Consider the following 27,762-nt stretch of genomic DNA (forward strand, 5'->3'; position numbering starts at 1 on the left):
CAAATGGTCGGAACAAAAGATGGTGATGATTTATTTTTGTCTCATTTGATGTAGCGCTTTCGCAGGGCGTGCTTTGAGCGCTCAATCATTTAACTGAATTTAATTTCAATTTCAAATGACATGTTCTTGCGATGTCTAAATAGATGTTAAATCAAAACATTTGTAGCGCTTTCGCAGGGCGTGCTTTGAGCGCTCAATCATTTAATTGAATTTAATTTCAATTTCAAATGACATGTTCTTGCGATGTCTGACGAAAAGAGTGGTCAGGCAGTGGTGTTAAAAGTTTTCAGACTCTCCAAGTTCTTAATCTTTAAACCACAGCACAGCCATGAGTTGCAAATAAATTATTGCCCTTCAAACAGACGCAAAATGAGATATAACATGAGCAGAACCCGCAAAATGAGATATAACATGAGCAGAACCCGCAAAATGAGCAGAACCCGCAAAAAGTCAAAAACCACTTTCATAATGCAATTCATTCTACTTTTTATCTAACAGCTGATCAAGTTAATATCTGATTGGCTGAAAATAACTATTTGTTAAGACCCCTCCCTCAAACCTCCCTTTTGACCGCTAACTCGAAATTCGGGTAAATAGATGTTAAATCAAAACATTTGCTCTATCTAAATACGAGATTTCATCAAAAATTAGATATTTTATTTACAGAACATGCACAAATACTAGAACCTAACATCAAATATCGGCGAAAATATTGACATGGCAGTTCGATAGCACAGTTTTTTAGATATGAACAAACAAATCTTCGTTAAACCAATCTTCACACGTTTAACTCATCCGCGTCATTATCGTTTTGTTGCTGCAAGTGATGACTGTCTCTAGTAGCTCCCTGAAAGTAAACATCCATTAAAATTTACTTCAACTTAGTTCAACTCGCTGAAATGGGTAGACGTCAGTTGAGTCCAAAAGAAAATGTTGAGCTATAAAACTTTGAAACTCAAAAAATTTACGCCCCATTACTCCTTAAACACACAAGACCACAGCAATCTATTTTTGCCCTCAAACGATGCAAAATGATATAAAGCATAAGTACAATCGATTCAAGGAAAAAATAGGCAACTTAACAAAATCTGAGTGGGTAAACGTAAACTACAGAAGCACTTTTAATTATAAAGTTTGCCAAAACATATTTTCAAAGCTGCCTGTGTTGTATGGCATCTATTGCGAAGCTATAATTGGTCTAGTTCCTTGTCAGGGTGGTCGGAACAATAAAAAAAACATCTTTGTAACTCATTTGTCCTCGCATCCTCTCAACTCACCTCTTCGCCCTTATCAAAGTTTGCTTCAGGTCTCCTCCTGTCTCCACTGGGTAGGGGTTCTGATCTGGTTGTTCGAACAAGTTCTGTGCCATTTGTAGAGGCCATGAGCTGCTTAAACTCTTTTCTGAGAGCGGCTGTTGTGAGGATTGAGGACAGACAGAGTGGCACCATGAACACCAGCGCAGGCTGTGCCGACTGCATCACAGTCAGACTCACAAACACACAAGCGAAACTCAACGCATACGCTGAAAGCAAACGCTTTATTATTCTTAATGATAAACTGTAGCCAATATTTGCTTGAACCAAATTGGTGAGCAACAAAAATGGCTTTTTATGAGTTCCTTAGACTTTTCCATGCTGTTTTCAGGTTCTAAAATTCATAAACTAATTTCCGAGGACAAAATGAGCAGTTTAAGGGAACAAACGTTAGTCAGAATTGTTAACCGTATATCGTTAACCGCATTAACCTTATATCGCTTGGTAGAACACGCAGAGTGGATTTGGACAGGACACTCCTTCGGCATGCCCCTACCCCTACCCCGCCCCTTACCGCATCTGATTCTATGAAGAAATAATGCTAAAAATGTTTTCAAACCGTAGACTAGCAGTGTGTATATTTAGGCAGGAGAAAACGTTCATTGAATGATGACATTCGCTACTTAAACGACTGGCCAAAACAGACAGAATTCGAAATGCATCAACCTGTTATGGCAACGAATACATAGACTGCACTTGGTTTCTTCGACTGTAGAAGTCCGAACACTCCCGCGTGAACAATCATTAAGCCAGGTACGATCACATCGCCCATGCCCAGGATGTTGAATGAGATCTAAACATTAATGCTCATTTCAAAAAACAGCCAACAGACTATTGGAAAAGTGTCAATGAACGCAACAAAATAGAAAATAAATGATATATGGGGAAGAAAAAAGAGCAGTGACTGAGTTCCCCAGCTTTAAGTCGAAAGGTCAATTATTCGCGGGCCACCATGCTCCAAGCTTGAGGGTACGGTAACATTTGCCAGCCCAGAAAAATAACAAACAATTCACTTAGGTTATGTTTAAAAAGATTATAAAAGCGGTTCTTTGTAGAGCTGAAACTGTCGATGGGGCCAAACTGTCGATTAAAAACTTCGGTATACTTAAGCTTGTAACTTAACTGTTTAAGCTTTTAACTGCATTAGTCTCGAAATTTAAGTTTTGTTACAGGTCTCGAATATATTTCCTCTGTATTATTATTCACTAGCAAATTTCACAATTAAAACACCAAAATATCAATCATAGCCAACAGACAGTTGGAAAAGTGGCCAAGGAACCTAAGATACCGCAAAAAAATGTTGAACAATTGTTCAACCTTCGAGTTACTTTGCTACAGTTCATTGAATTTCAACAAGCTTTGATTTACATCTTTTTCATGAACCTAAATTTTAAAATCTCAAAACATAGCATTTGTTGACCATGACATTCAGGGGCGGATCTAGGATTTTCTCGAGGGGGGTGCGGATTTCCAAAAATGTTTCGAAAATTCTGACGACCATTTTTTTGGGTCGACCAAATTCATTTTTTGGGCTCTCCCAAAGCACTGTTCTTCCCCTATTTTAGGCTTAATTTTCAGAGCCGCAGGAAAATTTTAGAATAAACAGTCAAAAAAAGAGTAAACAGTTTTTGGGCACTTTTTGAAAAATGTTGACAAAAAAATCGCGTTTTTTTGGCGCGCGCTCCCCCTCAAAGTTAGTATATATTGGCGCCAAAGGCGCCTTTAGAAAAATTTTAGGGTCGGTCAGCCAAAAATAGATTTCTTAAAAAGTATCCGTGCATTTACAGGTAGGGAAATCGTAGACTAAACGACTGACCTGTACGCAAGGCGAGTCTGGTGAGTTGAAATTCCAGAGTGATGACAGCTCAGCCAGAAACAACATGGGCAAAAACTAGAACATAACAGACGCAAATGTCAGCCACAAATGATAGATGTAAGTAATAGGTACACGTTGCACATCAAACCAGTTTCAGTAAAACTACCATTTTTGCTTCGCCTACTATTATGATGGGGCAGAACTCAGAGGAAAAATTAAAAACAAAAACAACGAGGTAGCAGAACTCAATGCAGCGCGAATAATTTCAAATTGGATGGTGCTCAGACAATTTTTATGTCTTCTGCTGGTCCAAGTTGGGACATTTTGTTGAATTTGGTATGGTTACTCAGTTAGAGAATGAGATCTTTTCTCTCTCTCTTTCAAACTTCATTCTCCGACAGCAGTATTCACATCCCATCCTCAATAACATAAACATTGGGTGATGAGAGTTCTTATTTTCACACTCGCATGACAGAAACAACAATTTCCTAACACTTGATTCTTTCTTCTGTCAATTCATGTACCTATCTTTTCAGCCGTAGGGTTACAGAATGTCAAGGTCACGTATGTAAACGCAACTGCGAAAACAGAGAGTGCATTACCTGACTGGGATCTGGGTCCCCTTTGCCCCCTGCTCCTGATCCTGCGGACCCTGTGGCCGCCTCCTCCATTATGCTCTTTCCTGATTGGGTGAAAAGGGGCGTGACGTAGACTGCTATTGCGTCATACACCAGAAACACCACACTCAGAACAGCCAGCCACTAAGCACAACACAGCATTCAAAACTAATACACTCGTAAGCATGCTGACAATTAATTTTTAGCGCCAATTCAATTTTGTCATTGGAAAGCTGGACTCTTGGTCACTAATTTATATCAGTTGTTTCTCAAAAAATATTGAAGTAATATAACATGGACATAATATGGACGCAGTTTAACACGGACGTAACACAAGGGCAGGTAAAAAAAATTGACCGCACACTTCTCTGAAAATAGTTTTTTTTCTACTTCATCAAACAGCAATTTTGTTTAAAAGATTTCCAGTACCGCAGAATATGCATATTCTGCTCGTCGGCAAATTTCTGTAAAGGCTTATACAACACGGAAGTGATATAACGCGGACGTAATATAACAAGACTGCTCGTATCAGGGCGAAGCCCTGAACGTTCCGACTGCCTTTTACGGTTTATGGAGCAGTAATTACAAAAAAAAAATAAACGTAATAAAATAAAATTAAAATTTTTTTTCTAAAATTTGAAATTTTTAATGAAAATCATCCGCCCACACGCCATATAAAATACAAATGATAGATTTCGCTCCTTGTAACAAATCAATTATGGCAATTAAGCTTCTTTCAACCAATTTTAAATGATTTCTAGGACGGATTAAATCTCCGCTTACGCGTTAATAGCGCGAAATATATCGCGCGTTAATTGTCCCAAATTGGCAACCTTTAAACCCCTATAACTTCACGAAAAATGATCACAGGTGAAATATCTTTTCAAATTTGAGCTCAGGACAACAATGCTTTTTGAATGATATAAAAAAATTCCATCAAAAATGGCTAGTTAAAAAGTCGAAATTTGTCTGAAAAAAAACCACCGCGAGCACAAATATGCCGTTACATTCGTATCGAAAGTCGGAACAACAAGGACATAAAATGGACGTTGAAACTAGGACGTAAAATAACATGGACATATTATGGGCGTAAAAAACAAGGACACTAATAACACGGACGTAAAACGTAAAATAATACGGACGTAATATACCACGGACGTAAAATGGACGTAAATTAACACGGACGTAATATGGACGTCATACAACACGGAAGTAACAAAGACATAATACAACACGGACGTGATATGAACGTAAAACAACACGGACGCAACATGACCGCCATTTAGCACGGATGCAATATGGAATAGAAACAACACGGACGTAAAAAAACACAGACCTAACATGGACGTAATACACCACGGATTTAATATGGACATAAATAACACGGTTGTAATAAACCACGGACGTAATATGGACGTACTATAACACTGACCATAAATAAACACGGACGAAACATGAATGTAATATAACGCGGACGTAAAATGAACGTAATTTAATACAAACGAAATACATCATGGACGTAAAATGGACTTAAAAAAACAAAGACGTAATATAACACGGACATAAAATAACATGGAAAACTTGAGAACGTATTATAACACGGAATTATAATGGAAGTTAAATAACGCGGAAAAGATATAAGATTGACGTAAAATAACAAGGATATAATATCACATGGTGAAATAACATGGACTTAAAATACCACGGATGTAAAATGGACTTAAATTAACACTGACTAAATATAACATGCTTAATATTTGGACGTAAAATAACATGGACGTAAAATTACATGAACGTAATAAAACACGGACCTAATAAAACACGGACGTAATCTGGACATAATTTAACGCGGGCGAAAAAAAACAAGGACCTAATATGGACGTAAAATGACACTCACTTAATATAAGATAGACTTTATATAATACGGACGTAACATGAACGTAAAATAACACAGAGTAATGAACATAATATAACAAGGACGTAAAATAACATAGAAGTCTTGAGGACGTATTAGAACACGGAATTATAACGGACGTGAACTCACGCGGAAAAGATATAAGATGAACGTAAAATAACAAGGACATAATATGGACTTGAATTAACACTGACCAAATATAACACGCTTGTGATTTGGACGTAAAATAACATGGAAGTAAAATAACATGGACGTAATAAAACACGGACCTAATAAAACACGGACAGAATCTGGACATAATTTAACGCGGGCGAAAAAAAACAAGGACCTAATATGGACGTAAATCAACACAGACGGTTGCTATATAGCACGGACGTAATCTGGACGCTTTATAACACGAAAGTAATGAGCGTAAAAAAACTTGGACGTACAGACCACGGGCGTAAAACAGCACTATGTAATATTACGCGGACGTAAAACAACGCGGAAGTATTAAGGACGGTTAACCGACGTAAAACAACAAGGACATAATATAAAATGGACGTAATATAACGAACGTACAATGGACGTAAAAAACCACGGACCTAATATGGACGTAAAATGACACTGACGTAATATAAGATGGACTTTATAAAACACAGAGGACTTTATAAAACACATGGACGTAAAATAACACAGAGTAATGAACATAATATAACACGGACGTAAAATAACATGGAAGTCATGAGGACGTATTATAACACGGAATTATAATGGACGTTAACTAACGCGGAAAAGATATTAGATGGACGTAAAATAACAAGGACATAATATAGACGTGAAATAGCATGGACCTTGAATACCACGGACGTAATATGGACTTAAATTAACACTGACCAAATATAACACGCTTGTGATTTGGATGTAAAATAACATGGACGTAATAAAACACGGACGTAAGCTGGACATAAGTTAACGCGGGGGAAAAAACAAGGACCTAATATGGACGTAAAATGACACTGACATAAAATAAGATGGACTTTATATAGCACGGACCTAACATGAACGTAAAAATACACAGAGTAATGAACATATTATAACACGGACGTAAATCAACACAGATGGTTGCTATATGTACGGACGTAATCTGGACGCTTTATAACACGAAAGTAATGAGCGTAAAAAAAACTTGGACGTACAGACCACGGGCGTAAAACAGCACGATGTAATAGCACGCGGACGTAAAATAACACGTAAGTATTAAGGACGGTTTACGAACGTAAAACAACAAGGACATAATATAAAATGGACGTAAGGTAACGAACGTAAAATGGTCGTAAAAAACCACAGACCTAATAAGGACGTAAAATGACACTGACGTAACATAAGATGGACTTTATAAAACACGGACGTAGCATGAACGTAAAATAACACAGAGTAATGAACATAATATAACACGGACGTAAAATAACATAGAAGTCTTGAGGACGTATTATAACACGGAATTATAATGGACGTTAACTAACGCGGAAAAGATATTAGATGGACGTAAAATAACAAGGACATAAAATAGACGTGAAATAACATGGACCTTGATTACCACGGATGTGATATGGACTTAAATTAACACTGACCAAATATAACACGCTTGTGATTTGGACGAAAAATAACATGGACGTAATAAAACACGGACGTAATCTGGACATAAGTTAACGCGGTCGAAAAAAACAAGGACCTAATATGGACGTAAAATGACACTGACATGAAATAAGATGGACTTTATATAACACGGACCTATCATGAACGTAAAATAACACACATTAATGAACATATTATAACACGGACGTAAATCAACACAGACGGTTGCTATATAGCACGGACGTAAAATGGACGCTTTATAACACGAAAGTAATATGAGCGTAAAAAAAACGTGGACTTACAGACCACGGGCGTAAAACAGCACGATGTAATATTACGCGGACGTAAAACAACATGGAAGTATTAAGGACGGTTAACAGACGTATAATGGACGTAAAAAACCACGGACGTTAAAGAACAGGGACGCTTTATAACACGGACGTATATGAACGTAATAGAACACAGACTTAAAACAACACGCAAGAATTTAGGACGTGTAAAGGACGTTTAATGGAAGTTGAACAACACGGACGTAATATAAAATGGACGTAATATAACACGAACGTAAAAAGGACTTAAAATAGCACGGTGTTAAATGGAGGTAAAATAACACGGAAGTAATATAACACGGACGTAATATGACTTAATTTTACGCGGACAGAACAGAATACGGACGTAGTACGGACATAACATAACACAGACGTAATAGAACACAGACGTAAAACAACACGGAATAATTTAGGACGTGTAAAGGACGTATAACGGAAGTTAAACAACACGGACGTAATAAAAAATGGACGTAATATAACACGAACCTAAAAAATACTTAAAATAGCACGGTGTAAAATGGAGGTAAAATAACACGGAAGTAATATAACACGGACGTAATATGACTTAATTTTACGCGGACAGAATAGAATACGGACGTAGTACGGACATAAAATAACACTGACGTCAAAGAACACGGACGTAATATGGACGTATTATAATACTGGCCTAAATAAGACGGACGAAATAAAGAAGTAATATAACACGGACGTAAAGTGGACGTAAAGACAAACGAAATACAGCACGGACGTAAAATAACACGGACAACGACAAAATAACACGGAGACAATAAAAAACTAAAATAACACGGTCGTATTAGAAATCTAACGCAATATAAACGCAATTTAACACGAACAAAACACAACACAGACGTAATATGGACGTAAAAACAAGTTCGTAATATATGAAGGAAGTAATATAGACGTAAAATAACACGGACGTAAATACCACGGATGTAAAATTGACATAAAACAACATGGACGTAAAAAACACGAAAGTAATATGAGCGTAAAACAACTTGGACGTACAGATCACGGGAGTAAAACAGCACGATGTAATATTACGCGGACGTAAAACAACACGGAAGTATTAACGACGGTTAACGGACGTATAATGGACGTCAAACAACAATGACATAATATAAAATGGACGTAAAAAACCACGGACGTTAAAGAACAGGGACGCTTTATAACACGGACGTATTTGAACGTAAAATAACACGGACGTGAATATCAGCGGCTTAACATAACACAGACGTAATAGAACAAAGACGTAAAACAATACGGAAGAATTTAGGACGTGTAAAGGACGTATAACGGAAGTTAAACAACACGGACGTAATATAAAATGGACGTAATGCAACACGAACCTAAAAAGGACTTAAAATAGCACGGTGTAATATGGAGGTAAAAAAACACGGACGTAATATAACACGGACGTAATATGGACTTAATTTTACGCGGACAGAACAGAATACGGACGTAGTACGGACATAACATAACACAGACGTAATAGAACAAAGACGTAAAACAATACGGAAGAATTTAGGACGTGTAAAGGACGTATAACGGAAGTTAAACAACACGGACGTAATATAAAATGGACGTAATACAACACGAACCTAAAAAGGACTTAAAATAGCACGGTGTAATATGGAGGTAAAATAACACGGACGTAATATAACCCGGACGTAATATAACACGGACGTAATATGGACTTAATTTTACGCGGACGGAATAGAATACGGACATAAAATAACACTGACGTTAAAGAACAAGGACGTAATATGGACGTATTATAATACTGACTTAAACAAGACGGACGAAATAAGGAAGTAATATAACACGGACGTAAAGTGGAGGTAGAGACAAACGAAATACAGCACGGACGTTAAATAACACGAACAACGACAAAATAACACGGAGGCAATTAGCAACTAAAATAAGACGGTCGTATTAGAAAACGAACGCAATTTAACACGAACAAAATACAACACAGACGTAATATGGACGTAAAAAACAAGTTCGTAAAATACGACGGAAGTATTATAGACGTAAAATAACACGGACGTAAACACCACGGATGTAATATGGACGTAAAAACACGGATGTAATATGAGACGGACTTAAAATGACACGAACGTTATATGGACATAAAATAACGCTTACGTAATAGAACACAGAAGTAATATAACACGGCCATAATACAAGACGGACGTAACAAGAATGTGAAATAACACAGACTACCTTGGGCATAAAACAACACGGACGTAAAAACACACAGACGTAATATTGACAGGAAAAAACACGGATGTTAAATGAACGTAAAATAATACGGACGTAATATAACATGAATGCATAATGGACGCTAAAAAACACTGACGTAAAATAACATGGACGTAACATAACACGGACGTAATCTAACACTGACCTAAAACAAAACGGACGAAATATGGACGTAAAACAACACGGACAAAAACAACACGGATGTAATATGGACGTAATTTAACACGAACGGAAAACAACACCGACATAATATGGACGTAATATAACCCGGACCAAAAACCAAACGGAGTAGAGCACAAAGTAGTAGACGTCCCGAACATAAAACGTCGAAGTAAACCACAAACATAATATGAACGTAAATCAGCAAGAATAAAATACAAATTTGACCTAATAAAACACGGAGGTAATATAACATAGACACAATATGGACGTAAAATAAACCAAATGTATTATGGACGTAAAATAACACGGACGTAATATGGATCTAAAATCGCACTGATAGTGTGGAAGTAGTATAACACGGACGAATAATGGACGTAATATTACACATACGTGTTATAGACCTAAGGCAACTCTGACGTAATACAACACGGACTTATTATGGACGTAATTCAACACTAACGAAACACAACATGGACGTAAATCACAAGGAGGTAATAATGACGTCATATAACACCGATGCAAAATAACACGGCCGTAATACAACACGGTCGTAATATACCACGGAAGTATTATAAACATAATTTAATACGAACGAAATAAAACACGGACATGATATGACGCAAGCAATTACGGAGGTAAAATGAACGTCATTTAACACGGACGTAACATGGACGTAAAATAACACGGACGTAATTTACGACGGACAAAATATGTATGTAATAAAATACGGAAATAATAAGGACGTAAAATAACATGGACGTACGATACCACGGATGTGAAATGGACATAAATAACAAGGACGTAATATAGCATGGTCTTAATGTGGACGTACAATAAGACGGACGTAACATGGACGTAAGATGGCAGGAACATAATATAATAATAATATACGCGAATGTAATATGGACTTCATTTGACTCGGATGGAATGGAACACCGACGTAATATCGACGAAAAAGAACACTGACGTAATATAACATGGACATAAAATGGACGTAAAATAACATGGACGTACGATACCACGGATGTGAAATTGACATAAATAACAAAGATGTAACCTAGCATGGTCTTAATATGGACGTACAATAAGACGGGCGTAAAATGGACGTAAGATAACACGAACTTATTATACGCGAACGTAATATGGACTTCATTTAACTTGGATAGAATAGAACACGGACGTACTATGGACGGAACGGAAAACTGACGTATAACACGGACATAATATGAACGTAAAATAACATGGACGTAAGATACCACGGATGAAAAATGGACGTAAAATAACAAGGACGAAATACAACACGGCCGTAAAATGAAAGTAAAATAATACGGACGTATTAAGGACTTAATATAACACGGACGTATAATTGACGTTAAAAAACACGCACGTAATACACCACGGACGTAATATGGACGTAATTAACACGAACGAAATACAACACGGAAGTAATATAGACGTGAAATAACACGGATCGCGAATAACACGGACGTAATATAACACGGTTCGGTCGAAAAAGACGATGAACGTAATATGAAAGTAAATTAGCAAAACTATATAGAACACGGACGTAATATAACATGGGCGTAAAATAACACGAACGCAAAATAGACGTAATATAACACGGACATAAAAAAAACACGGAAGTAATCTGGACGTAACATAACACAGATGTGAAATGAATCTGAAATCGCACGAACATAGTGTGGAAGTAGTATAACACGGACGTAATATAAAACAAACGCACTGTGGGCGTAAAATAACACGGACGTAATATAACACGAAAGTATTATAACACGGACAAATTATGGACGTAATATAACATGTACGTAATAGAACACAGCTTATTTGGACGTATAATAACACGGAAGTAACACAACACGAACTTAATATGGACGTGAAACAATACGCACATACTATGAACGTAATATAACACGGACATAATATGGACGTAAAAAACAAGCAGGGAAAAAAGATGTTTAAAAAAACACGGAATAATATATTAAAACAATAACTAGAGTTCAGAGGTTTAAAACCGCGAGAAAAATCATGATCTGCAATTTGCAAACTTCCTGTTAGTTTCTTCAACACAGAAGCGAAGCTGCGTTTCGCAAACAAAGCGAGATAACGGAAAAAATAGCTGTAAACAAAAAAGAAAAAGTGAACAAAAACTTGAAAATTAAAATTTTGCTCTGGCGGAATCGAACTTACGACTAGGAAAATTGGATTTGCACATACTCGCATCTACGCCACGACTCCTTGAAAACTTACCAAAACTAGGTACCAATAAAACGTCTACATATGCTAACAAATTGCCAATGGTCTGAAGCAAAAGTGGCACCAGATATAACAGACACAAATTTTGTATGTAATAATTTGGAATATAACACAGGCCAAGCCGTGCGCCGCAAACACAAGAGAACAAGACAAAAGCAGCTCTATAAATTCTAAAAGAAAAACTAGAAATTAGCTTCAAGTTACCAAAAATTCGGCTCGAATTGGAAGCGACCTAGAGATTAAGAGCCTCACACACTAACCACACAGCCACGGACACTTGTTACATCACGCTCACTAGCCACAGAAAAAAAAACAGAGAACAGAAACTATGCAATTTCCAATGCTACAGTGAAATTTCCATAAAAATGAACACTTTTTATGAACAAGTGAACATTGGCGAGTTAGGTTCGAAAAAAGGTTCCAAATTATCTATCAATTATGCATTTCAAAAAATTGCAAGATATATTGAGGTAGAAAATTTCTCAATTGTACATTTGTATTGTACTGTTGTATGAAACAATAAGCTTTTTTCAGTTCATTTGATGAATTAGAATGCATCAACTGTGCTAACATAAAACTAATCGAATGTCAAAGCACCGGTTTCAAAAGTGTCACCAAAAGTAGCATTAATATTTGCGACTTGAGTTGGAAAGAAAAGAATACCCCTAGTTAATTACACAAGCCGGCTAAGTGAAATAGTACGAGTATTCTTTTTTCTAACTTAAGTCGCAAAAATTATTGCTAATTTTGGTGGCCACAGTTAAGTTAAGTGGCCACAATAAGTTACCACAGTTGATGCATTTAAATTTATCAAATGAACTGAAAAAGCTTATTGTTTCATACTAAGCCGGCTTGTGCAGTTAACTTAAGTGAGGAGCAGAAAAAGACTTTGCTCTACATCACAAGCTACCCGTACACTCGACTCGCGTAAACAACAGGATATCGGACGTTTTGGATCACAGTTAAGTTGATTTCATGACAGCAAACTAAACACTCTTACCTTGAATGAGGGCATCTTCGATCTACTGAGGACGTAAATGCATATTGAGAAGCTAAGAACATCCCAGAGGATCCAAATCCACCTATAAATTGCCGTTGATTTTAAAAAATAATTGCAAAATCGAGGTGAAATTGGCAGCCCTGGTACTTTTTTTTACACAGGTATCGCTGTACTTCGTGAATAAAAAAAGGGATCAAAAAGTAAAAACAAATTTATTCCCCTGCGAAATCCAAAAAATTAAACACTTTCATAACTTTCGATGTCATTTTTTCGCGCCACTTCCGCCTTTATTTTTGGACAGCGAAAATTTCAATTCTATTTAATTTAAATGAGAGTCTTTTCTTTATTCATTGGCAGTTAAAAGGGGCTTTAAACGGGGTCTAAATGTCCGTCCGATTCTTCTGGAGCAGACAATTCCGTAATTCGATTTCACTAAGCAGCGTCGATTTCCCTAGATTTCAATGCCTAATTTTTCATGATTTTGAAACCCATTTAGTAGTTACACTGACTGTTTATCGATGAAGAACAGCCAACAGAGGCCCAAAGCAGCTCCGATAAGAAATCCAGGCACCACTCGGGCAAAGAACACAAGCTTTGACCTGAAACGAGAAGACAAACATTGAATACCAAAGAAGGGCAGCAGCATAGATGGTTCCCACTACGTATTTATGCTTTTGGATTAGTTAAATTTTATGTAATTTCTTTGCAATTAATAATAAATTCAAAAACTTTTACAGAGCTTTTCTTCGCTAAGTAGATTAAGTGCTGCAGCTTGAGCACAAGTTTTTCACCATGATCAAAAAGAAAACAAAGCTAATGCAAATTTCAATCCTTAATCTGTACGTCAATCGGCCACTCCAGCCATTAAAATCATCAAACCAGATCCCTTTTAGTGGACGTGTACAGTGCTGATTCAAATTACCCGGAAAAAAGTTGAATTTTTAAACACGTTTTTCTCAAATTGGGTCCAGACTAGACATAAAATGAAGAGAACAAAAGTTGCTTAGAATTACATCAGAATTAATATGGTGCAATTTTGTCTTTGAAATTCTCAACAAAATTTTACCCCAAAAATGGGTCAATTTGGCTTTTTTCAATTAATCGAAAATTACGCCAGAAACTACTTTGTTAATTGATGAGAAAATTATATCACAAGTAGCCACTACACAGCTCAACAAAATTCTATAAGGACTAAATCTCCAAAAATGTGAGTAAATTGTTTAAAATTTGTTTTTAAGCAAAGATTTTGAGTTTTATGTAGAAAAAATATTTTCTCTTATACAAGTTTTTGGAGATTTAACTCTTCTAGAACTTTGTTGGGCTTCTTGTGATTTTTATTTCTCATCAATTAACAAAGTAGTTTCAGCGAAACTTTAATTAATTGAAAAAAGCCGAAATGACCCATTTTTGCGGTAAACCTTTGGTTAAGAATTTCAGAGAAAAAATTACACCATATTAAATCTGATGAAATTCTAATCAACTTTTGTTCTGTTCACTTTATGTCTAATCTTAACGCAATTTGAGAAAAACGTGTTTGAAAAATCAAGTTTTGTTCATTTTGTCTGGATAATTCAAATCAGCACTGTATAATGTTAGCATGAAAACAGATGAGAGCAGAAACATGTTTTACCCTAGTGGCTGCAGCTGCAGAGAAAATGTGAATCTGTCGAAGAGTCTAGTTCCGAATGAGGAGAAAGAGAGGGCAGAGAAGAAGATGTACAGCACCACCATCACCCACCCTGAGCAAAACAAAACACACACACAACATAACACATGACTCGAGTCGAAACAACTCATTATAGAACAGAATTGTTATTTATTAAAATTAACACAGAGGCAAAATGTACACCAACCAACCAAAAAAAATGGAATATATAAAAGAAAACAGTTTTGAAAACTGTGGCATATCAGAAAACTTTTACAAAATTTTACCAGCAAATTTAAAAAATAGCAGTGAAGCTTGAAAGTGAAGCTGCACTTCACAAACAAAACGGCAAAAAGCACAATGCATTTAACATATCTTTCGAAAGCAGCCAATCTTACAACAGATATGGGCTCTTTTCCAGTCCCCACCTTTCGAACTCATTTTGGAAAAACAACACTAACCTTGTTAAAATGAGATTTGACTAGGTGACAACTAACAGCTGTGGAATATTTGTTCTTTAGATTTTAGATCATTAAATTTAACATTCAGCCATAATAACACTGAGCTTCGTAAACACAAGCGAGAAAACAACAAAAATCAGCTCTAAAAATTGAAAAAAAATCAACTGATATAAGCCTTGAATTAGTAAAACTTTTGTTTTCTGCTGGATTCGAATCTGCGCCCTCGAGATAATGAGTCCCACATCTTACCCTCTCAACCACGGACGCTTGACTAACAACAAACACTAGCCACCAACAAAGATAACAGATACAATAAAATTTGCCATGCTGCAGCAGATCGTGATTATAGCAAAAGTGCTACCAAATGAGCACTTTCATCTGCGAGTTAGGTTAGGAAAAAGAAGAGTCACTAATACACTACGCTCACAAGCTCGCCCGTGTAAATATATAGTTTGAAAGATGTGGGTTGGAACGGAAAAAAACAGCTTTGGAGTCTACAGGACTTCAACCGCCGAACTCTCGGTCAAGAGTCAGTTGCCTTCGACACTAGTCCACTGCTGCTTGAAAACGACTACTTGCTGACATACTCAAATATCAATAACCAGGCAGCAATAAATGCGCTTAAAGAGCGGATATAGCAAATTTGCATAATTTACAATGCGTTGCTTCATTTATCGCTCAAAAAAGAAGTGCAACGTGCTCAAGTATTAAAATGAGTTTGCAAAAAAAATGCAACGTCTTAAAAATTTCCGAGACAATTATTTGCTAGTTGGGTTGGAAAAAAGTGGCTTCGTAATATAACACTATGTTAGCTGGCTCGCAGTTTTAACAAATCTTTATTTCAAACCCAATAATTTTATTTCATAATTACTGCTATTGTTTTTTAAACGATTTTTTTTTTGGTAAATTAGACTATCTTAATTTTGTCAATTTTGCGCAGAAAAAGCTATTCACTTATTTATGAACTTCATTGTGAAATGAAACCAGGCACCTATACTAATGTATAAGAGAAACTTTCGTCCGCGGAGAATCCAATAAGCGAAAATTCGTCAGTCGATCAAATTCACTATTCAAAAATTCGATGCAAATAAACAATTAAATCAGATTGCACATTGATTGGTTCAGAATTACGCACATTAAAATTTTCGCGCATGAGAAAATACCCCTAATTTATCATCACAGTCGAGATTTTTGACCTGAAGTAACACTAGACATTTGTAACACAGCGGCGAAGCTGAGCTTTGCATCACTTACGATTCAAAGCAAAAAGAAACGAAAAAAAATCGAAAAGGTCGAAAACAAATTAGATCTATTAAAATGAATAAAGCTAGTTTTGAAACAAAAACACGACAAGACAATAGAATGTGTAATCAGCATCGGAAGATAATGTACCCAGCGGTAACAAAGTCAAAAATACCCTGTTAGAAACAAACCTGAACAAAACTTCAGGCATCTGAAAATATAATACGTCCACCTCAACCTCAAAATACTTAATTTGCTCGTCAAAGATACAACATGAGGACACTAAGCCGATATATAATAGGTCGAAACCTATTTAGCCCCACAAAAGAAAATTAAAAAAAAAAACATTTAAGACCAAGAAGATGTCAAGTCCCCCTCAACCTCAAAACAGACACGCACACAAAAAACTTTTTTCACTGGTCAAAAGACGCAATATGAGGCGAATAAGCTGATACAAACTGTTTAAAAAAATTTATGATGAAAAACTTAACTATATTTATATTAAAAAAATTAAGCATTTTGCGCGATCCAGAAGTGAGCATTAAGAAAAGTTTCCGTTGAAATGACTCGAAATTAGGTCACTACGCTGATAAAAAATAGGCCGAAACCATTTGGTCAGAATAAAGCTTTTAACCGAAAAAAAATATATATATACGAAGTCAATTTAAGTAAAATTACAAACAGCAGAGGTTAATCAGAACACTACAAGCAACTATGAGGAAAACTTTAAGAAGTATCTACACTATGGCAACTATACCGACAAAATATAAGCAGACAATAATAAGTCGGCAATTTTTTTTGAAACGGACTATTTCCCGTTTTGAAAAAAAAAACAGGTCCGATCAGTTAAACCAGGATCTTTGGCGTCCCAGGCGTATTGGTTACCTCAATAATAAGTGTGCCGGAGACGCTTAGAAATTCGAATTCATTATGAACCAAGATACCTATTGATTCAAGTAATTCTGTTAAACAAGCTGTTAACCCGAAAAAAGTCTATAATCCAGTTTGATAACGCTTGCTAATCGCAAGTGTAACAATCTAAATATTTTGCAATGTGGATGTAATAAAAGCTGCTTACAAAGAACATCGTGGAACAAGAATATGAGCACTAGAGCAGTCACTACGATCAGTAGAGCAAACAGAATAGAGAGCACTGAAGACACCATCTCTACTGTCTTGTTCGAGCCAAGTCGTCCACAACTCGACTTCGCACTCTTTTGTCTCCTTTTATGCCTTGCATTCTCTTCCGCCGACTCATTGCCATTGTCTTCGCCAATTGCAACTTCACCTCCATTGCCACTTAAACACCCAGCGTACACTAGATTAGATTGGGTTCCCACTGAATCAAATCACGCAAAAAAAAGATAATTCCCAAGTACGAATCACGCCACAAAAGCTACGATAGAAGGCATTAAGTCTAAAAGATTACCACCCTTACCTTAAAAGGGTAGAGATAAAGATTCTGAAGAGAATATCATTTTGAAGAGATAAATATTCAATAACAAATATCTTATCATCTTAGAATAAAAAAACACAGACAAGCACCTTTCATGGCTGTTCAACATTGCGTTCGCATCAGTTTCTTCGTCCTGGTTCCCAACTGTGTTCGCACTTTCATCTTCGTGAGAGGACGACTCGTTTAAAGCAGTCACATTTTCTCCGTTGGCTTCATCGACATCAGGTTCCTGGTTCAGGATCAGCTGAGCCGCAAACAACCTTCTGAAACAAGTCATCTCTGAAGTAAATTGGCCAATTTTTGAAGAACATCCGACCTAGAGATTAATAATTTCACGTCCTCGCTACTGCGACACGGTCACTTGTCAATCTTGCCAAGCACTAGCTACCAAAAAAGCAGACAATTAGACCGGAATCGAACCCCCGACTAAAAGATAACAAGTCTCACGTCCTCCAAGAAACATATGTGTACTAAACATACGTGTTCGCTGTCTAATTGATGTAGCAATTAAAACTATGTTCTGGAAGGAAACATGGTTTTGTAAAATTATCAATTGTCTTCAGGGAAAAGAGCTCTTATCCACTCCCCTCCTCGCGCATTTTAATTTCAATTTCCAACTGTTTTGACGGGGGGTTGAGAAATTAGACGATAAGCAAATTAGACGGAGGTACTTAAATGGAACTTAGACGGTTTTGCAAAACTGCAATTGTGAGAAAATAGACGAAAGTGAGAGAAATTAACTTTGTTTGCACACAAATTGCGTTAGAAAAACAAAATTGTTTGTAGACAACAGTTCAGGTTCGGTGCCCAAAAACTTTACAAGTCAATCATGCATAATTTATTCAATTCAAAACTCTCCTATAATATTCAGATTTGACATTTTATGTTCCTTTAAACTAATTGTTTTGATAGGTATTGACATTTTATGTTCTTTTTGTATTTGTGAAATTTCACTCTTCAGAAAAATTTTTGTTGGCCCTTTCAATTTCGTCTTAAATGCCAGATCTGTAAAAAATAAATTCCGTCTAATTTCGTTTTTGTAGCATCCGTCTAATTTGCTTATCGTCTAATTTCCTAGGCCCCGTTTTGACGTAGTCAAAATATAATGAAGACTTGCATGCTGAGCAAACTAACTATTGTGAACATGTGCGATGTTACAAATTGTAGAAGAAGCAATTAAAACAATATGCAATTTACTTAAGAATATTTAAACAACAATCACGCATGTAGCCATTAAAACAACTAAGAAAAGTTGTAAAACAGGGGAAGGTAAAGAGCCAAAAAAGTTGAATTTCAGCGCAACTAAAATTGTAACAAATTAGCAAAATCTACTAACTTTTTCTCTTCAAATTTGATGTCGTATTTTTGCAAAAGCACTGCACAAAGAACATTCACAGTTGCAATAACTGCCAGAAGAAAGATACCCGCACCCTTCCACGATTTGTCCTTGAACAGATTGCCACTAATGCTTGAATTGGACGAACTGTTGAATGTACCCTATAAATTACACAAGCCTCATGTCATTTCAAGTTCTTTTTCAATACAAACACATCTATACCCAGCTTGAGTAACAATAGCTACTCAAACCAGTAGCCGATTCAGGGGGACGCCCACATCCCTCAGAGATTCGACCCCCTGTTGACTTTAAAGGTCCCCACTTCTGTACAAGTTTACACAGAGGCGAAGCGGAGCTTCGCGCCACTTGCTATACAACACAAACAATAAAAAAAACATTAAAAAAAACCAGCAGAATTTTATATGTTGAAAAAATAGGAACCAAAAAATTCGGATGTCTAGATAAAATCAACTAGGGGCCCCAGCTAAAACTGGAGGTATGTATTTGATTATTAATGGATTTGCTATACGGATGTTGCACGAAAAAAAAAAAAGTGATTTCAAAAATTGGACTTAGCCCAAAACCTTAGTTGTTTCTCTACAAAGTAAAATAAAATTTTTTTTTGGGATAATCAATTTCCCCAAGAAGATAAAAATACCTTTTCAAAAAATTAAGGAGCCACCGCTTCTGCAGCAACCATTATTGCAACCGGTTGTTTCACTTGAACTTTTTATCTCAGATTTGATTGAGTAAATTTTAAGAAAATTTCAAAAGCTTTTAAAAAACGGTCAAAAGTTCTATCAAACGGTCAAAAGGATTTCAAAAATCCATGCCTTTTTCCTGCAAAGAGCAAGTTGTTGCCGCTTAAGCAGAGTAAATTCCCAAAAACCGGGTGCCTCGATAAAACAACCTGAGAATTGGCACGGTAGTTTTCGCGTAAAGTCAAAAACTTGGCTAAAGCTTCAAACTTCGACTTGTTTGAAGGCCAAAACTTTTTCGTTAATCAAACTGGGCAAAGACAATTATAAAGAAAAGCTTTCAACGAGTTGTTCTGATTAAACCTATGATTTCAGATTTGGCTGGATAGTTAGAGACAAAAGTCCCCAAAAAACCGTCAACTAATCAAAAATTTGACATTTCCGAAAATCATAACTTTTTGTGTGAAAACAGGGCAGGGTCGCTTATGTAGAAGGGATTCAATCAACCTGTAATCTCGATTGAACCCAAAATCTGATTTGGCGAAAAAATTCTCGCAGAATATCCAAAAAAAAACGTTCAAGAAATCGAAATGTTGACTTTTCCGAAGGTCATAGCTTTTGGTGTCAGAAAACTTTGGGAGCAGTCGCATAATCCAATGAGATTCTCACAAACTGTTCTCTGAATTGAACCCAAATTCTCAAATATGGCAGGGTAGTTTTCAAGAAAACAAAAAAACAATACGGTTCAAATATTCCCCCACAGACTTTTTCGAAGGCTGTAGACAGAGGGTTATAGCAAAAAGAGACTCTAAGGGAGTATACAGGCACAAAACAAACACGAAAGGTGCGGATGGAGAGCTCAATTTGCGTTCTCTTGAACCAACTCAAAATTAGGTCACTGAACCGATAAAAAATATACCGAAATAATTAGGCCGAAGAATTTTTTAATAGCGAAACAATTAAACAACGAATGAAATACAAAATCAAGGCAAGCAAAATGACAAAATGTAGGAGTAAATCAAACAATAAGAGAAACAATAAGTAAAAATGCCCGCAGCAAAAAAAAACAAATTCAAGATGTGACTTTTCCGAAGGTCATAGCTTTTGGTGTCAGAAAACTTTATGAGCAGTCGCATAATCCAATGAGATTCTCACAAACTGTTCTCTGAATTGAACCCAAATTCTCAAATATGGCAGGGTAGTTTTCGAGAAAACAAAAAAACAATACGGTTCAAATATTCCCCCACAGACTTTTTCGAAGGCTGTAGACAGAGGGTTCTAGCAAAAAGAGACTCTAAGACATCTAAGCCGATAACAGATAAGCAGACAAATAATTGGGCGACTGGGTCCTGGTCAGATTCGAACCCAGGAACATTGCCGTTCAAGGCATATTCGATACATCCAGGCTAAATTGGCCCAGAATTCAAAATAAGTAAGTTACAAGTGATTCTCTTAAACAAGTTGACCCGAAAAAAAGTTTGTACTCCAGTTTGATAACGCTCGCTAATCGCTAGCGAAAAGACATCCATATTTGCCTGACCGAACCAAAATTTTTCCTACAGGCGCCAACCAATACAAATTTAGAAGCGCGCGATAAAAAAACATGATTTTTTGGTCAAAACTTGATTGGCACGTTTTCACAACACTTGCCCGCGGCGCAAAAAAATTGGTCAAACTAGGGTTTTAATAGGGCATTGTGAGAGCCCTAAAAATTAACTCGGTCACCCTGACAAAATTACAAAACTTTTGAATTTTTTTCAGTCTCGCATGGGACTAAATGATCAATCGTATTGAAACAGTTTTAAGTCGTGATGTGGAGCACAAAAAAAAATCCGTTTTATTACATTTTAACACAATTTTAGCCAGTATGGTCAAATTTAAAACACAGAGGCGAAGATTCGCTTCGTACACTAGCGAAAACACGACAAAAGGCAGCTCTATAAAGTACAATAAGAAGTAGAAACAAGCTGAGAATTACTAAAAATTAGGCTATGTCTCATATTCGATCTGCGTCTCACGCAGTAACCACTAAGCCACGAAAGATCAATTAATAACAAACACTTGCCTCAAAAAAAAGCAGAGAACAGATGTTATGTAACTTCCAATGATAGATCGTGATTATAGCAAAAGTACCACCAAATAAGTGAACACTTTCTTCTTTCAATGAACACTTTTAGAAAAAAAAAGAAGATTCGCACTGATTCACTAGCTGCTCACTACTATAAATTCATTCTCTTTCGACCAAAACAAAAAAAAAAACACTTTTTAGCACGAACAAATATGAAGTTTTTTTTACCACAACTTAAAAAAAATAAAAATAAAAGTATGAAATCAAGTTCTATTTGCATAAAATACGTCCAGAAACAATCGACTTCAATTACTAAACGCTCAAAACTAAATAACAAGCGTCAACGGAGTCAAAGAAACTTGATTAATTTCCCGTAGAACGGAAAAAAAATTTGTTGTCAGGAAGAACTTTAAACTAATCTATTCTCAGAATTTATGCATTTCTTGTAAAGGAATTTCAGTTTGAAAGAAAAAACTATTCCTGCTCAGATTCGAACCAACAAACTTTTCCATCTGACATTCTTCACCTAGCCTTCGCCTCCAGTCTAAGTCCGGCACCTAGCCTTCACCTCTCGAGACCAAAAATGGCAGTACAAAATCGAACTCGAATTTGATCCAATCAAACGAGCAATTTAAAGCGATTGCGCTTTTTCGAAGATTTCAAATTCAAGGTCAAATCTTCAAGTGCATAAAATTTTTAATCAACAAGGATCAGATATTTTAAAGGTTTTGGAGCTTTCCCCCAAGATATAATTAATCTCTTACAAAAAAAATAAGTAGTAGCGTCTTCTGCCGGAAATATTCGCGCAACCGTTTCTTTCAATTGAACTTTCCATCTCAGTTTTGCTAGACAAGCTTTAGGAAAATTCAAAACAAAACTAGAAAAACGGCCAAAGCTCAAAAAGTTGACTTTCCAAAACCCGTTACTTTTTCTGCTATCAGCAGGTCCGGCCCGGCAAAACAAGAGAAGATTCCCAAGATCAGGTTTCTCGATTGAAGACCAAAGCTGAGATTTGGCAAGGTAATTTTAGAGAAGTCAAAAAATTTCCACAAGAAGGTCAAAGCTTTTACTGGTTTGTGGTCATCACTCTTTCTAAAAACAAATTAGGCGTGGCAAATTCAAAAAGTAAGCTTCCAAGAACCTGTTGTGTCGAATAAACCTATGATATCATATTTGGCAGGATAGTTATCGAAAGAAAACAGTCAATGAATCAAAACGATGACATTTCCGAAACTAATAGCTTTGCTTTTTAGAAAAAAAAGTTAGTTCTTACTTGTCACAAGCTTAATGCACATCGTCCTAAATTTCTGTAGTAGTGATGGCTTCGGGCCAAAAATGGCAGTGCCCAATTGAACTTGAATTTGATTCAATCAAACGAGCAATTTGAGCCATTGCGCTTTTTTCGAAGACTTCAATTTCAAGGTCAAATCTTCAAGGGCAAACAATTTTCAATCAACAAAGATCTGGAACTTTTAAAATTTGAGAATTTTCGCCAAAACATAATTATTCTCTTACAAAAAAAAGGAGTAGCGCCTTCGGCCGGAAATATTCGCGCCACCGTTTCTTTCAATTGAACTTTCCATCTCAGTTTTGATAGATAAGATTCAGGAAAACTCAAAAAATATCTAGAAAAACGGTCACAGCTCAAAAAGTTGACTTTCCGAAACCAGTAACTTTTTCTGCTCAAAGCAGATCGTGCTCGGCAAAACGAGAGAAGACTCTCAAGATCAGGTGTTTCGATTGATCATTAAAACTGAGAATTGGCAAGGTAATTTTCGAGTAGTCATAGAATTTCCAAAAGACTGTCAAAGCTTTTACTTGTTTGTGGTCATCACTTTTCTGAAAACAAATTAGGCGTGGCAAATTAAAAAGTAAGCTTCCAACAACCTGTTGTGTCGAACAAACCTATGGTATCATATTTGGCAGGATAATTATAGAAAAAAAAACAGTCAGAGAATCAGAACGATGACCTGTCCGAAACTCAGTTTGCTTTTTTTTTTAAAATCGTTTTTTTAAATTTATTTATTGAACTTGTGACAAATTTAATGAACAACGTCTTATATTTCTGTAGTAGTTCTGACTTGAGATCAAAAATTGCAGCGCAAAATCGAACTTTGATTCAATCAAACGAGCAATTTAAAGCGATTGCGCTTTTTCGAATTTCTCAAATTCGAGGTCAAATCTTCAAGGGCATACAATTTTCGATCAAGAAAGATCAAGAATTTTAAAGATTTTGGAACTTTCCCCCAAAACATAATTAATCTCTTACAAAAAAAAAGAAGTAGAGCCTTCAACCGGAAAAATTTGCGCAACCGTTTCTTTCGATTGAACTCTCCGTCTCAGTTTTGATAGATAAGCTTTGGAAAAAGTCAAAAAAAAATCTAGAAAAACGGTCGAAGCTCAAAAAGTTGATTTTCCAACACCCGTAACTTTTTCTGCTATAAACAGGTCATGCCAGGCAAAACAAGAGAAAATTCCCAAAATCAAGTTTCTCGTTTGAACACTAAAACTGAGAATTGGCACGGTAATTTTCGAGTAGTCAAAGTATTTCGAAAAGACGGTCAAAGCTTTTTACTGGTTTGTGGTCATCTTTTTTTCTAAAAACAAATCAGGCGTTTCAAATAAAAAAAAAGCTTCCAACAACCTTTTGTGTCGAATAAACCTATGATATTATATTTGGCAGGATTGTTATCGAAAAAAAAAACAGTCAACGAATCAAAACGATGGCAGTTCCGAAACTCATAGCTTTGCTTTTTAAAAGAAAATTTGAAATTAGTTTTTTTTAAATAACTTGTAGAACTTATGAGAAATTGAACGGACAACTTTTGCAGAAAAGATCCATCCAACCTGCAACTTCGATTGAACCCAAAAACGCATGTTTGGCAGGTTAATTCTCGATAAAAATCAAAAGCGATCGACGGCAATGAATGAAAACTTAGAAAATGATTAACAAGCAACAACTGACTAGACGAAAATTAAATATTCTCCCGTATAACCTCAAATATATTTGTTGTCCGGGAAAAGTTTTTAGTATGTATTCTATTCTAAGAATCTGAGCATTTATACAATCTGAAATGAAGCGTATAACTTATGCTTCCTTTGAAATTCCCTTTGAAATTAGGTCAATTGCCGATAAAATATAAGCCGAAATCATTTAAGCCGAAGAAAAATTTCAAGCGAAAAAACAGCAAAGTATACGAAGTCAAGGGTACTAAAATCAAAAACTGCAGGAGTAAGTCGAAACGACAAAACAAGCAGACAACTATAGGCCGATATTTTTTGTAGTAAAGGAACAATTCCAGTTTGAAAAAAATCTATTCCTGATCAGATTCGAACCTGAGACATTTGCCGACCTACATTCTTCACCTCCAGTCTAAGTACGGAAAATTAGCCTTCATCTCCAGTGCCGGACTCGCATAGAAATTATAAACGCGAAAAAAAATTTAAACAAGTTGAAAGTCTATACGCGAAAAAAAAGGTCTATATTCCTGCATAATAAATGTCTTAACCTCATTCATTGACACTTAAGTATCTCTGTCAGCAGGAAAAAGGGAACTTACTTGTTCTATTAGAAACTGTAGAGTATCGAATGAAATGAAAACTGTTGGCAACTTGAAATCTGCTTCATCCAGTTTCACACCAACTGTCGTATCCTAAAAAAAATGACTTCTAATATGTTCGTCTTAAAAAGTAGAGAGGCCTAAGATGATCAAAAACTATGATTTGTTCAATTGTGAGGTATAAAGAGTCGCCAAAAGTTCGGACCTATAGAATTAATTAAAAAGAGTAAAAGTTAACATTGAAGAGTTTGTCTTAACGGCGAATTCTACAAAAAAAATCAACTCTTTCAATGAACAATGTCTGTCCCTTTTTTGCAACGGATTAAAGATATTGTCATAGTCCAAATCAATAATTTGAATTTACACTTATTGTCTTCGTTTTCGGTAGTTTTTAAAATAATTCACAGAACTTGTGACCAAATTTAATGGACAACGTCTTAAATTTCTGTAGAAATGCTGGCTTGAGACCCAAAAATGGCAGTGCGAAACTGAACAAATCTTTGATTCAATCAAACGAACAGATCAAAGCCATTGCGCTTTTTCGAACACTTCAATTTCAATATCGAATCTTCATGGGCATACAATTTTCAACCAACAAAGATCTGCCTTGCTTTTTTTCACAGCAGGAGCGACTACAAAACATTTAAAAACTTTAACAAATGTATAGTTTTTAACAAATTTATCGGATAACTTCTATTTCTGACCACGTGACTGAAAAATTGCGTTAATCTGTAACCAAACTTGCAATTGAAAACCAAAACAGCAATGCACCAAGCAAAACAAGCGCACTTTGTCAGAGATGTCCAATTTTAAAACAAGTTTTTGAAAAATTAACTTCATATGTCAAAATGAGTCCTTCCACTGCCGCCTGTTGAGCCGATTCCTCAATTGCGGGCAATCTGCAATTCACGGAAGAGACGTTCGAAGTCCAATTCGCATCATTAGTGACCACCATACCGTTAAATCCTCCATAATCATTACAATTGTTGCCATTTTTCTTCTCGTGTAAGTAAGCTAAGGGTACTTTTTGGATGACTTTTTCTGGATTCTGGAACTTAACACATAGCGAGCACAACTGCCCAAACGGCTCGGTATTTGACTGGGAGAATAATTTCACCTCGCACACATCAATAAAGTCAACGGAAGCTATGTCGCTGGCCGCTGAGTTTACATCAGGAACAAACAGCTGAAAAAAAAAGATACATTGTAAAGCTTTGCAGCAAACTAGCTTGACAATTTGTCAGCAAACATTTTCAGTTTTTGTTACATGTTAATTCTTTTGATAAATTGATTTAAATCAATTCATTTTAAAAAAGTAGATTATAAAAGGGGCCCTTCCGTTTAGGTACGATCGTGCACAAGCTGGATAGGGCCCATACCAGCATTATATAAATACATCAGTAAACAATATTGCAGGAATTAAGTCAAGTCGTTAAAGGTATTCACTTCAATCATCCCTCCTCTATAATAGAATTGAATTGAATTGTCTACGACAGAATTATTCGCTTAGAAATTTTAGATCTATGAATTGCTCTGAGCTCAGTTTCACTTACTAGTATTAGAAGGCACAATAGATTTGCTTCCATGCTTAGATTCATTCTTTCTAAGCTATCTAAGAGATCAAACTTTTTAATATCCTTAGACACGCCATTTCTTGGTTCTTAATTCAGTTCCAGCCTTTCATTGAACAATTCTGAAATTAGAACAATTATTTACTGTATTTCTGATTATTTGGAAAAAGTGGAACATTTTACACGGAGGCAAAGCATAGCATAAGACGAAAACAAAGAATGAAAAAGGTTACAACCAGGTGACCCAAAATTTTTAGGTCTCGATGAAGGACACGTAGGGTCAAACTAAAGCTGGAGGCACGTGTTTGATACTTTTGAATTTGTGATACTGATGCAGGACAAAACGCGTAATATCAAAAATCGAACTATGCCCAAAACCTAAGTTGTTTCTCTACTAAA

At 36.0% G+C, this 27,762-nt stretch overlaps 2 protein-coding genes across 2 annotated transcripts in view; both read right to left on the bottom strand.

Moving 5' to 3' along the window:
• LOC134855176 (V-type proton ATPase subunit B-like) overlaps positions 1 to 27,762 on the bottom strand; it is a 431,995-nt gene that overhangs the window by 388,457 nt on the left and 15,776 nt on the right. The window lies entirely within an intron of this gene.
• On the bottom strand, positions 623 to 27,481 carry LOC134855175 (signal peptide peptidase-like 2B). The gene is made up of 14 exons (XM_063871602.1): positions 27,346 to 27,481; positions 26,628 to 26,978; positions 25,793 to 25,885; positions 19,467 to 19,627; positions 18,220 to 18,393; positions 17,753 to 17,973; positions 14,957 to 15,065; positions 13,836 to 13,925; positions 13,327 to 13,408; positions 3,732 to 3,890; positions 3,130 to 3,204; positions 1,980 to 2,106; positions 1,278 to 1,522; positions 623 to 847 (listed from the first exon to the last, which is right to left on the bottom strand). Exons 1-14 carry the CDS (start codon positions 27,388 to 27,390, stop codon positions 779 to 781), a joined length of 2,001 nt encoding a protein of 666 aa, XP_063727672.1. The 5' UTR covers positions 27,391 to 27,481; the 3' UTR covers positions 623 to 778.

This window comes from Symsagittifera roscoffensis, chromosome 10, assembly GCF_963678635.1.
Source record: "Symsagittifera roscoffensis chromosome 10, txSymRosc1.1, whole genome shotgun sequence".
In the NCBI taxonomy this organism is placed as follows: Eukaryota; Metazoa; Xenacoelomorpha; order Acoela; family Convolutidae; genus Symsagittifera; species Symsagittifera roscoffensis.

Bases quoted from the DNA above. Each gene is read 5' to 3' on its own strand.
- LOC134855175 (XM_063871602.1), bottom strand. From the start codon at position 27,390: ATGAATCTAAGCATGGAAGCAAATCTATTGTGCCTTCTAATACTA. The intron at 25,886-26,627 runs GTTAATTTTTCA...CATTTTTTTTAG, and splicing joins GACTCATTTTGACATATGAA to GATACGACAGTTGGTGTGAA. The intron at 3,891-13,326 runs GTAAGAGTGTTT...TGTTGTGCTTAG, and splicing joins CGAAGATGCCCTCATTCAAG to TGGCTGGCTGTTCTGAGTGT.